This window comes from Festucalex cinctus, chromosome 1 (assembly GCF_051991245.1).
Source record: "Festucalex cinctus isolate MCC-2025b chromosome 1, RoL_Fcin_1.0, whole genome shotgun sequence".
Classification (NCBI taxonomy): Eukaryota; Metazoa; Chordata; class Actinopteri; order Syngnathiformes; family Syngnathidae; genus Festucalex; species Festucalex cinctus.
This window is the reverse complement of record NC_135411.1, coordinates 40,583,991-40,597,200: the sequence shown is the minus strand read 5'-3', so window position 1 is coordinate 40,597,200 and position 13,210 is coordinate 40,583,991. Positions and strand designations below refer to the sequence as shown.

Here is a 13,210-nt window from a genome sequence, read left to right as displayed (position 1 = left end):
GGTATTAGCAGTGATTAGCGTTAGCGAACAGTGTTACCTGCATGACTGCACACCTGAGCATGACTGAGTTATCAAACGTGGTTGGGATGTATTTGTGTTAACACCCACACTGCTACATTAATTGACAATTTGGTCGCTTGTGGATGAACTGCTACATCTACCCGTGATAATGAAATTATATTAATATATAATTGTTATATTTTTTTTTATTAATTATATTAATATTTATTCAAAAAAATTCACACACTTCGTATTTCATCGAAAAAGTTTCAAATGAAAAGTTGAGCAAAGCTTTTTGAATGTAGAAAAAATATATGTATTTTGGTTTTGCAGGTCTAAACTTTGCACACAAATTAGGGCTGGTAATAAATTCAATATTCTCGAGCACGTGTCATGTTTGACATGTTTTCGAGGTTTCTCTTCTCCAACACACCTGATTCAGTGATCAGGATCATTATCAGTCTCCTGAATAACTTGCTGTTGAGCTTAAATATGAATCAGCTGTGTTGAAAAGTAGGAAATCTCTAAAACATGCAGGACTCAGTTCCTCGAGGACCAGATTTTGAAACTACTGTTCTTGAGCCTGTTTTCCATGTCTCCTTCAGCCAGCACAGGTGATTCAAACGATCAGCTAATCAGCAAGCTCTGCGTCGAGCCTGATAACAATCTTCACCTGTGATGGTTGATGAAGACATTGGAAAACAGGCTGGATAAGTGTTCCCGAGGACCAGAGTTGAGAACCACTGCCTTAGATAACTCAAAAGTGCCTCATACAAATTTTTATTTAAACAGCTCTGGCTGTACATTTCATTCAGATCTACAAAAATTGGGAGGCATATGTAACAGCCAAGATCTACCAAAGAAAGTTATAGCGAGGTTGTCAAGGGACCTTCAAAGGTGCTTGCAACTCAAGGTTCAAATACAGGTAGTTATTTCAACATAATAAATCTTGGCTTATTGAAACGTTAGATAAAAATTTAAGTTAATGGTTTTTTGTTTTTTGCCAATGATGCTTCACTATTTATTGATGGAGTTAACAATGAGAAAATAGAATATTGTATACAGAATATGTTTAGGCCACGGGGAGCTCAACTAAAAACGTTCAATTTAAAAAACATGAGATCACTGAAACTATATGCACTTGAAACCTAACAGTGTTTTAAGCTAATAAAAAGGGTAGGGTTTTAGTAGAATGATTATGGCAATGGTATATGTAAATTCTATGAATCTGTTTTCATGTACTTTCATAGAAGGGAAAAAAAAAACACTGTGATCCATTACTGCTGCCATTTATAGGGTGCAAAGAAAGCAATTTGAAATATTTAGTTGTGATTTTAAATTCCTTGTTCCTCTAAAACTCTTTCCATGTCAGTAGAATACACCACCATACTTCATATTGTCTAGTAAGTTCACTTAGGATATGGCAATGCAACAGTTTATTACAGTAGCCACGATCATTTTAGATTTAAATAACATACAATTGAATATATAGATGGATGGGCGGCACGGTGAATGAGTGGTTAGCACGTCCGCCTCCCAGTACTGAGGATGCAAGATCGAGTCCAGGTTTCGACCTTCCTGGGTGGAGTTTGCATGTTCTCCCCGTGCCCACGTGGGTCTTCTCCGGGTACTCCGGTCTTCTCCCACATTCCAAAGACATGCATGGCAGGTTAATTGGACGCTCCGAATTTGTCCCTTGGTGTGCTTATGAGTGTGTGGATGGTTCGTCTCTGTGTGCCCTGCGATTGGCTGGCAACCAGTTCAGGGTGTACCCCGCCTACTAAAGACAGCTGGGATAGGCTCCAGCACACCCGCAACCCTTGTGAGGAGTAAGTGGTCAAGAAAATGGATGGATGGATGAATACATAGAAATCATTGAGGACATTCTTCGTCTTGTTCAGTGTTGCCAGAATTGTCGAGCCATCCCAAAAGCGCACAGTCTCCACTGTTGTTCGTGAATTCAAATAGAAAGATAGTAACTATATGAAAATTGTAAAACACACTGTGAACAGATGAAGTGAAGTTACTGTTAATCGCCCTTTCGTCTAATGACAGCCATTTGTAATGCAGCAAAATAATGTGCCTTTTACACAGATAGTGAGACAGTGTAATGCGTTTCAAATGCAGACTGCAAATAAGGCATACATGGGATGACAGACAGGAATTACTGTACTTACTTGTACGCAAATGGTATGAATGGTTTATATAATTATATTATAGTTCCTATGTGCCTCAAAGTTACCAAAAAGCAAGATAATACATATATATAGAAAGAATTCCAGCCGTAAGAAACGTTCCACTGGATATGGGAGACAGTAGCCCCTTCAGAACAGCATTTTTTCTGCTGGGCAAAATTTCTCTCTTTCTTTTTTTCCTTTCCTTTTTTTTTTTTTTTTGCTGATTTTGACTCTATCTACATAGAAACAACATGGACATTTTTTTAATGGGAGTTATCATGTTTTTAGTTGTTATAGTGAAAGCCGGGAAAATATGTCTGTAGCGTGTTGTACACTTACAAGCTTATATGCAAGATTTTTAACATTATCATGCAAATCAACCTGCGATTGTGATTGGTTACGTAAGATCTAATCATGAACCAGAAGTGTTGACATCATCCGAATTATGCGTTTTATTAGTTTAGACATGCAAATATGTCATGTGCACTGCAACCATCTATTGGTCTGAAGGGGTTAAATGGCATTTAACTTGTGGCAACATCTTTTGCTTTTTGGTCTATGCTGCAAAGACACACGAGCGTATGTCAACAGACAGCAAGCTAATAAGAGTACAGGATGTGAAATCTAGAAGGATGGTGATGAGTGAAACAGATGTGGTGCTTAAAGGAGGTAGAGAGGAAGATACGTGACTTTGTTTAATAAGGCCACCAAGAGCAAGCAAAGTGTTTCAGTGCAAGATCTCCAGGAGGAGACGTTTGAAGTCTCCGCCACACTCGTCATCCAGGTCCTCTTTTAAGGTGACATCATACTTTTGCAGGTACTGCTCCTTCACCGTTCCCAGGTCAATCTGGTGGATAATTGTGCCGTCAAAACACATAGACGTAAAGCAGCAAGTCGTACTATTACTATACATTACGATGTCCAGTAGCATGAGCGCTAATCAACTTAACTGCATAATAAACATACAACTTTATACTTATTCACGTGACACAACTGTGGTTGACCAATAATATGTTTACAGAAACACTCGTACCTCTGAGCGACCCACAATGATGCTGATGAGTGTGTCCTCATCAGTGCCGAATCCCTTCATCGCATCATGCAGGCGTCGTGCGAAGTATAGCTCAGGGTTCTTGGCGCACCGAACTATACACCACACACACATACAAGTCAGTAACAATTTTATTCTTAACAGATAGATATAAGATGTTTAATTCATTCAATCCCAGACGTTTTGACTGAAGCAAACCCATTTGCTCCCGGCAGTTTTACAGGATTTTGACTGATTTTGCAAGACCCACAGAATATTGTGTTCTATTTCTATAAAAACCTACCAAAAGAAAAATTAGAGTCTCCTCTTTCCTCGGAAAAAAAAAAGTACATTTGTGTCTGTTTCCGTTTTGCAGCAATTAGCATTAGAATATAGCTAAGTTTCATCATTATTCACATTCCTGGTGAAAACAATGGCAAAAAGAGCTTGTTGCAACATGGCCTTGGATGATCTCTTATACTCTGCTGCCACCTGCTGACCGTTTTTTTGTAATAAATATCACTGCTTTAAGCAACCTCTTCAGGTCAGATGCTACATCAAAGCCTTTTTGTATGCTCTAGCAGAAAGAAAAAACAAAAAATAAATGTATTAATACATTTTTACTTTTTTTTAAAATATATTTTTGAAAAGAAATGAGTTAATGTGATTGTATTTGAAAAGTTTCACGTTTTTAAAATTAGTCATGATAATGCACCATTATTACCAGTGTTGGGAATAATGGCGTTACATTGCTAATGGAGTTGATTTTGTGGAACTCCATTGTTGTAACGCATCATGTTATGCAATAAACATACCGCTATATCACCACCCGCATTGTGTCACATTTCAACATCCTAGCAAGTGTGAAAAGTGTGACGGTTACTCTCAGGATATAACCAAACTGTCAAACTCATTGTCATCACATCATGACAAGTAAATAAACATGGCTGTGAGGTGACTGTTTGTTGTGCGGTCCACAGTCATGGTTTCATTAAGTGAAAAGCATCAAGTGTGCACAATCTTGCTCAACACATTCATGATGCAGGTGGGAACAAACAAGTAAAAAAAAATGATTAAAAAGGTTGAGTATTAAGGCATTTTTCTGTCATTTTGCTTTTTATGCAAATTGCTGTTGGTGACAATAGCTCACTGATTGGTTGTTAGCCAGGAAATACAAAATCAGTTGTCTTTTCTTCTCACTCTCCAGTAATCTCAGAGGCTAGGTGTATGTTTTTGTATTACACCAGACAACAGAAAATATCACATAATACTTTGTTGAGTAACTACTTACTTTTACAAAACAGTAACTCCATTGCTAAGTGATTTACTTTATATAATAAGTAATGTGTAACTATAACAATTACTTTTTAGGGTAACGTGCCCAACACTGTTACGTACATACCTAGAGTGATGTAGCAGTCCTTTAGAGTTCCTCGAGACTCAGAGTCAAGCGTCTCCAAAATATCTCTCCCTGATAACTTGATTGAAAGACAAAAATGGGACATTTTCCTGACATAGCATTGACATAAAAGTCAGACCCTGCTCCAGAATGGGAGTGTTCACTACTTACTGCCTCATAGGCTTTAAATGTGGCCTGAAGCTGCTTGTAGTTCCTGTGTGTGAGGATGTGGCTGAAGGTGCACTCATCCGTGCCAAACATGCCTTCTCCTGCCTGGTGGGTGGTTACAAATGAGAGCGGGAAACCATTCATTTCACTCAAAATAATGATTCATGGCGTTAACATCTTCAAATCAGGGGTTTTCTTTATGCATAAACAAAAATTTAGTTTGTTCCATGAACACATTATAATCAACTGATAACTTATTTTATAGGGTGCAATACAAGGATGGTTCAATTTTAAAATGATATGGTTCGATTCTGTAGGATAACGATTCGGTGTAGTGTTGCAACGATTATTTGACTAGTCAATTGTTGATATTAATTTACAATTATTTTGATACTCCATTAATCGCTTGAATATCTTGTTTTGTGGTGTGTATGAGTTTTAGTCTACCTATTTATGTATTTATTTATCTCTTTATTCACTTGCCTACTTCTTATTTATTTACTGATGTAAAATGTATTTACTTGAAAAAACCCCCAACTTGTATTGCACTTCAAAATGTGTGCTTTGTTCTTGTTTACTGCAAAACTGATATTTCTGTTTATGTACAGCACTTTGTATACAGCAATGCCTGTTCTTAAAGTGCTTTATAAATAAAGTTGAGTTGAGTTTAATTTAAAATGATATAAATCTCAGAATTTGCACAGTCGCAAACATCTGCTTTTATTTTTTATTTTTTTTTGTAGATTTGACCAATATGTTTTTAGGGTGTCACCACACACACCCACACACACACACACACACACGCATTGATGATACTAATTTAACAAAATTGTCAGTGCAGTGTTCCTAATGAATTGGCCAGTGATGAGAGCATTATTCCTCACTGTAAATAAGACATTTCCTTGCAGTTTTCCTGAACAAAAGCAGCAAAACTTAATCTGTATTGGGAGAAGGTCTTACCAACCATACTGCGTTTACATGCACCAACACTTCAGTCACTTTGTGACTTCAAGATACAATATGAATGTCATGACTCGAGTCATGCAGGACTAATGTTTGGGTCTTGTCTCATGTCTGGGGTCATGCCTGGGTTAAGTCTGAGTAGAGTTCATGACCGTGCGCCAGAGTTCACGACCCGTTACGTGTCTGTTTTGGTATTGATGTAACAGCATCCAGTTTCAACTAGTTTTAGGTTCTATGTTTGTCAGGGATCTTTTATGCTATATGATGTTTGTTGTTGTCGGGAACTATCTGTAATTACGAAGTCAACAGCCAATCAGAGAATTCCATGTCAGTACTAGTACTCACATCTCTAGCCACAACCAATGAGATTGATTGACTGTCTATTTAAGGGTCTGAGAATTGTGTTTATTTTGCTGGATTATTGCTCAACTGTTCCTGTGCGCAGCTCTCATAGGTTCTGCTTCTCAATGTTAATAAATAGATACAATCTTACTTGTGTCTGCATTTGGATCCAACCTCTCAGCACACAACAATGAAAAAGATGACTGTGTATTCTCAACACGTTTCACAATGTACCTCAAACAAAGACGCAGCATCCTGTTTAGCTCGGCTCTCATCCACCTCGTAGCCTTCATCTCTTTTCTCCTGCAGACATGTTTCACGATGAAGATAAAGAGATTTTGTGAGAAGTGGAAAAGCCAAAGCGATGGATCACATATCCTCACATATTTGGTGGCATGATAATCATCTTACAACAACATTATTAAATAGCATATTTGGAAGCTGCAGCTCAATGGATAAGATTTGAATATGAATCATCATGCTGTGTTTGTCATTTTCTACAAGGGGAAGGGAAAGGGTGGGCTGGAGATCGTATGCAGGCACAACAATGATGTGGTGTGTCGCTAAATATCTCAGTAGGCGAATAAAAGCAAGCAAAACTATTGTATGAAAGTTCTCTCAGGGAAAAGGCAATTCTAATTCTCCCTTCTCATCCATTTTGACAACTCTTTTTGAAACACAACTATTCCATGATTAGGTGAATCACATGCATTTACCTGCACGAGTGACGTAAGGAGGTTCCTCACGTCTCCACTGGTGTCGTCTTCAATGTCAGCCAGCAGGTCACGTTCATGCACTACAAAGATACAATGACTTCTTCTACACTTTATTCTTCAAGGCAAAGTCAACCCAAAATTTTTTGATTACAGTAACATGTTGTATGCGCCCCCACTAATCTAAACACATCATTCTGATTCATACAGTGTTTATGGAATATGAATACAGCAGCAAAAGCCACCCACTTTATCTATTTCACAGGGAGGCCATTTTGCCACTTGCTGTCAACTGAAAATGACATCACAGTTGCTCACTGTGCCGGTAACATCCAATCATGGCTCAGCTGTCTTCTGAGTTTGGCCATGCGACATTCGCAAGCTGAGACGTGATTGGTCTTGAGCCCTGAGCAACTGTGGTGTCAGTCAGTCGACGCCAAGTGAAAATGGTCGCCCCAAAATATTGGGTGGATTTTGCTGCTTAATTCATATTCCATAAACATTATATCAATCAGAATACCGTGTTTAGACTAATGTGGCTACATACAGAAAACATATTATAGTAAAGAAAACATGTGGGATGACTTCCCCTAAATAAATATGCTATTTATGTAAAATTTCTTTATCCTTGCAAAAAATGATACAGAACGGGAACAACAAATTTATACTTGATCCCAGGGAACATTTGTGGATTGATAGGATTTAGAAACACATTCATAACACTATCACTCCCGAACGATCCTAGAGTAATACTACAGTTGTGCTTGAAAAGTTTACATACACTTATGTATCATAACTGCATGTCTTCTGTTTTTAACAAACCGATCCGCCTCTGTTAAGAATTCAATGATTTATTATGAACTTATTGGAGCCAAACACACCCAAGATGGCGGCTACATGTGTGACAGCAACAGGACAAGGCTTGCTCTCTGGTGTCTATGCTCTTTGGCCTCCAAGCTGCATGCAAGTTAAGCCATGCAACGGTTGGCCACAATGCAATGCAAGATTCTCCTTGAGCTAAGCCATTTGAAACTTAAACGGACAACTCTTCTGTAGGTAGAATCAGCAGCAATGCGTCTGCTGCTCTGAGTTTTCAAATGATTGAAAGTTGTTTTGTAAAACATTTTTGATGCCCTATGGTGTAGATAAAGCACAATTGAAGTCTTCTCCTTTTACTATTTAGGTCAAATTGTATTAATTTTCCGGGAAATATCCCCCCAAACCCCCAATGATGTCATATTAAAATACTAATCCAACCGGAATTTGTTTGTTGACTTAGCACGACTATCAAATGGTTAGTTTAAGAGCGAGTCCAGGCCCTTTTCGGGAGAGGAGAGTGCGCCCTCTGTCGGCTAAAGGCAATACCTGAATTCCCTGTAGCAGAAAATCATGGATACAATTACGTTCACCAGGAACTCCTAAACCGCCTGTAGTCTGTGTTTTTTCAACACAAAGTGCACAATTCGCTCAATTTTTGCTCAAATTGCCTCTCCGCTATGCAGTTTGTGGCTGGGTGTACTGTACAGTAATAATTAGACATTATTGAAAGGCACAAAAACATTTATTTTCAGTATCGTACTGATTCTTTCTTGCTTGGTAATACTCAGTTACATAAACAATAATTTTAACTAAAGGAGGATCAAGTGTCTTGGGAGTTCAAATGTTTACATACACCTCAAAAGCAAAAAAATGTCCTTTTTTTTTGTTAGCAAAATGATCATGCATCATGAAATAGTTTCTTGTGCTTACTGATGATCCAGGCTAATTTGAGCGAGAACTCTGTTGCTTTTTGCTTTTCTGTCATTCACGAGGTCATTTTCATGTATTGTTTCAGCTTATTTCATCTGTTTATAGCTCTGATTTTGGGGGCAATCTCGCTGTGTCACTTTTCACTGCTCCAACGAACAGGATCATTATCAGGCTTATGCAGAGCTTGCTGATGAGCTTCAGGTGTGTCGGACTCCGTCGCACGAGGACCGAGTTTGGACACCACTGCCCTTAGTCTATGTACATTTTCAAGCTCAACTGTAAACATGCTACATTCAAGATTTATTTTCCTGACGGAGATCCCCTAATCGTGATTTGGAGCTTTGTCACTCGTTGCTGCAAATTGGAATAGACATGTTCAAGATCTTTAAAAAAATAATAAAAAATAGGGGGGGCGGGGGGTTGGCAAAAACTTGTCTATAGGCTACAACATCATGCATCCAAATAAATTGTGTCTTGCTATTTGAATGGCTGATCAATTCATTAAAGTAGAGAACTTACCCTGGGCATAGGCCTCTTTGTAACCGATGATGTCCTGATAAGGGGAAAAGATTTCATCAGAAACATGAAAGCTGCCAAGAGTCCAAGTCTATTGTAATCTTTTTGGAGAATGTTCTCTCACCATCTGTTCTTTTGGGGTTTGTGCTGGGAATATTGCAACCAATTAATTCATTTGGTTTGAATTGGGATTACTCTATTTTGGAGCTATTTTTAACAGCATGCATTATGCAACAAATGCATTCACAATTGCAATATTTGCTTCCCAAGTAACCATATTGTCCTCTGAAAGATGTTATTTTACCAACATGAGTGCCTGAGAAATGTTGAGAAATCAATCAAGATTCTGCAATTACACCGAAATTGAATGTGTTCTGTGTATTAATGACCTTTTCCCCACTCCAAAGCAAAAATCAGCGGTCATCTAATTGTTTTGCTTGAGGTAATTGTTTGCTACCTCCTGTAGACTGGAAAAAAGAGAAGGAAATATAACAAATAAAATTTTTGAACAAACTTTTATAATGCTGTTGAGCAGTAACTTCTTCCTGACTTAAAGTTACTACAAATTATTAAAATCCCACTTCTATGTGCTTGTGGTTTAGATGAAAAGTATAGACTGAAGGATTTCTTTTGGACTGTCCGGCGGCGTTTCTAGTCGGAGACTCAACGTCTTCCTTACAGCTAAGCCACCAAGGCAAGATACTATCAGTGGCATATTCAAATCTCGCTGTGCAAACGCCCTCTCCTTATTGGTGGACTGTTTCTGCAAACGTGTTAGGGATTTGATTCCTGTGTCTTGTCTCCATATACAAATTTGTCTGTGCAAAACCCCACTCCTGATTGGTGGACTGCTTTCACACTCATTCCCGGTTGGCTGCTGTCCTCAGCTTCCTATAGCGTCAGTTTTGAATGTGTTTACAAATGGCAAGGGAAAAATGTCGGATGGTACCTTTAAAGTTATTTGTTGGTGTGTAGCAAGTATGAAGAATAAAAAGTAAAGTAAAAAAAATCAATCAATCAATAAATGCTTAGGACCGCCCCCTCATTTGAATAACATTTCATGACGAATTTCATGCTGACAGCGTCTGCATCATGAAATAAATAAATATGAGAGCATTGATTGATATTGAAATATATTTATATATTATTTTTGTATTTATTTCCACATTTATTTTTATATTTTTATTTTTTGAGTCTCATTTTTTTTTCATTTTTACTTTTATTTTGTGTATTTGTTTTTATTTCCATTTATACATATTTTATTTATTTTTTTAAATATATTTGAGACCCATTTTTATTTTCACTTTTATTTATATATATTTTTTATTTTTGCATTTTTGGTCCTCCACAGCAAGCAAGTAATAGTCTTGGATTAGAGCTTTGCTGGGAAGCGATTTCAGCATATTTTGACATACCTTATTAGTAGCCGTGCACAGGATTTCCACCAGCACGGGTTCATCTGTGCCCGCCCCCTTCATGGCCTTCCTCAGCTGCTTGGCGAAATAGACATTAGAAGGGACCAACATGGCCGTAATGGCTTTCTCAAAGCTGCCACTCAACTCCTTTTTCAGGACCTCCTCTAACTCCTAAATGATCAGACATATTGTGGCACGATGAGCTGATGTCGACACAAAGGGCAAGATGAGGAAGGGCGGGTACTCACATCATCGTACTTTGCAGAATACGCCTGCTTGATTTCCAGACGTTGGCTTGCCGAGCGATTGGCCAGGATTTGAATGATGGTTTCTTTATCTGTGCCTGAAAGGAGCACATTTGCAGTTTTAGAGCAAAACATTTTACAAAATTCATCTGTTTGTCAAAACACCTACACAGAAAAGGGCCTCACCAAGATCACTTTTGTCCTTGAAAATGTACTTTTTCTAATTGTGTGGTCTATTTTACATCATTACATATTGTACATGCTTGTATTGACTCAGGTGTGGTGTCTGGCCTAACCAAACCAGAATTTCCAGTGTATGACAGTTGCAGTGAGGGTGTAGCCTACAACAGGTGAAACAGGAACAGACAACTACCCAGCTAGCCTTGAATTTAAGTCATTTTTCTCATTTTAACACCTGATGTTTGCTCCGAACTCAGCTCCCGAGAAGAAATCTGACATATGCGTTAATGAATGATCGACACAAGAAATAAACTCACCAAAACCTTTACATGCTTCTCGAATTGCCTTTATGTCAGCTGTCACGTCAAAGTCCTTCAATGGGACGACTGTTGGCTAGAAATGAGAAATGTAGACAGGAACAGTGAAAATGTCTCTATGAACAGCAAGAAAACAATTACGGGAAGCTGTAAAAATAAATAAATAAATAAAACTTTTCATCTGGATTTCGTTTTTCATTTTATAACATCCAATATACATGTACAGAAATTGTGGATTTACAAATCTGACATTCATTGAGAGAGATTCATGTCACAATACAGTATTTCAAATGCAGAATTGTGTTGTAATGCACATGGGTGCAACTGCACAAAAAAGTGAAATTATTTCAACTCATAATGATGCGTTTATAGATTACACTGCCTTCCCAAGTTCAATAATTTCAATTTAAGTACGTACAAAGTTTGCAATTCGGGGCTAGTGGAAAAAGGTGCGTCGTTTGAAAGGGAATGACGTGAACCTCAACAGCGCCCTCTTGAAAAGCGCCAAAAAAAAAACAGACTATGTTTTGACCCATATCGATGAAAAGAAATAGATGTATATAAAAGTGCCATAAACTTGAAAAGAATGACGTCATATCTTACCAAGTGCTCTTACCTGCACGTTGCCCATGATGGTCCGGAACTTGTTGCAAAAACACAACAAGAAAGGTGAGGAGTGCGTTTGTCGTGTGTTCGTATGACGCGTGTGGTGTGCTGCACTGTGTGTGGAGGATCATGTGTTGAAGATATGACGAAGATGACGCTGAGAAGGAGTGCCAAGTCCTGCAGAGAGAACAGCCCTGCCCTGCCCTGTCCTGTCCTGTCAATACTAATCCAGTTCTCTTACCTGCACATTGATGGTCTGGAACAGTAGAGTGTGTTGTTGCAAAAACACAACATGAAGGTTATGAGTAGCTAGATTTCCATTAAGGTTTTTCGCTAAATAAAAGTGATATTTCTACAATTTCGATAAAGTACAATTTCAACTCATAGCCTATGTGTTTCCAAGGTGTTCCATTGAAAAGTGTTTCGCTTCTGAGGCTTAATTGTCGTAATGTCCCATCTTGCGAGATCTCGTAATTCTTGTAGGAGGTCCTCAAGTTATGCTGTTAGATTTGTTTACGAAAGATGAACGTTCGGAGTTGATACGATTAGGCCTTTAAAAACATCTAATTCGCCTCATCGAGTGGGATCCGGCATTTCCAACTCGCTTCCAACTCGTGTGTGCTGCAGACCAGAGGCAATTCTAGGATCAGAGATTTAGGGGAACCGTGCTACAAAGAGTGGGTGGAACGGGGTGGCTGGTAGATAGTAGTGGTTAGGGGGTACTTCCCGCCCCAAAAATTGCGTGGGAAGTCAGTGAGTAGGCTACGCAAAATGTAATAAAGGAGAAAAGGGCTGTAATAGTAAAATTTCAACATATAGTAAAATATAAACATACTAACCCTAAAGTATTGGATGATGCCCTTACCTACTATTGGAATTGACTTTCCCACACTTCCTGAAAGTGTGGGATGAATACCTTTTTTTCTAGGGTACTGGTTACTATGAACTTTTAAAAGATGTACATGCCTAAAAATGTAAACACATTTTTCTCAATATCAGGGATTTCATCCTGCCACTATTAAAATTTATTGAAACATCTTAACATTTGAAAGGGGAATTAAGTGTAGAATTAGAATATATTATCTCAATTTTCATTTTGGAGACACAAGACCACGCGTATTTAGCTCACTTTTTGGGGTGCTTCAGCAAAAATAGTGTGCCTGGTGTCCTGATTTAGGAAGGTCAGTCCTAATTTTCAGTGATGTGTCCTGCGCAACCATAAGCAGGATGCTGGTTTGTTCTCCTTTTTAAAGAAAATGAGCCACAGTTGATGTTCATGTGTCCCAACATCAGCCAAGCCTCACGTTTGTCACAAGTGGTCTGTTATTGGCCAAGAGTGCTTTCAGTTAAAAATCTCGTATATAATTGGTTCAATAAATGTAAACAAAGG

General features: G+C 38.3%; 1 protein-coding gene across 1 annotated transcript; it reads right to left on the bottom strand.

Moving 5' to 3' along the window:
- Positions 1–2,614: 2,614 nt before the first annotated feature.
- LOC144028439 (annexin A13-like) lies at positions 2,615–11,997 on the bottom strand. The gene is made up of 11 exons (XM_077535646.1): positions 11,831–11,997; positions 11,215–11,290; positions 10,721–10,815; positions 10,473–10,643; positions 9,061–9,094; positions 6,796–6,875; positions 6,314–6,382; positions 4,778–4,879; positions 4,610–4,685; positions 3,211–3,323; positions 2,615–3,024 (listed from the first exon to the last, which is right to left on the bottom strand). Exons 1-11 carry the CDS (start codon positions 11,843–11,845, stop codon positions 2,905–2,907), a joined length of 951 nt encoding a protein of 316 aa, XP_077391772.1. The 5' UTR covers positions 11,846–11,997; the 3' UTR covers positions 2,615–2,904.
- Positions 11,998–13,210: the final 1,213 nt, after the last annotated feature.

What these genes read in the sequence shown, in the direction of transcription:
- LOC144028439 (XM_077535646.1), bottom strand. An exon ending in ATGCTGCGTCTTTGTTTGAG is followed by an intron (nt 4,880 to 6,313) that starts GTACATTGTGAA and finishes ACCACCCACCAG; the next exon opens with GCAGGAGAAGGCATGTTTGG. An exon ending in GGACTGCTACATCACTCTAG is followed by an intron (nt 3,324 to 4,609) that starts GTATGTACGTAA and finishes TGTGGTGTATAG; the next exon opens with TTCGGTGCGCCAAGAACCCT.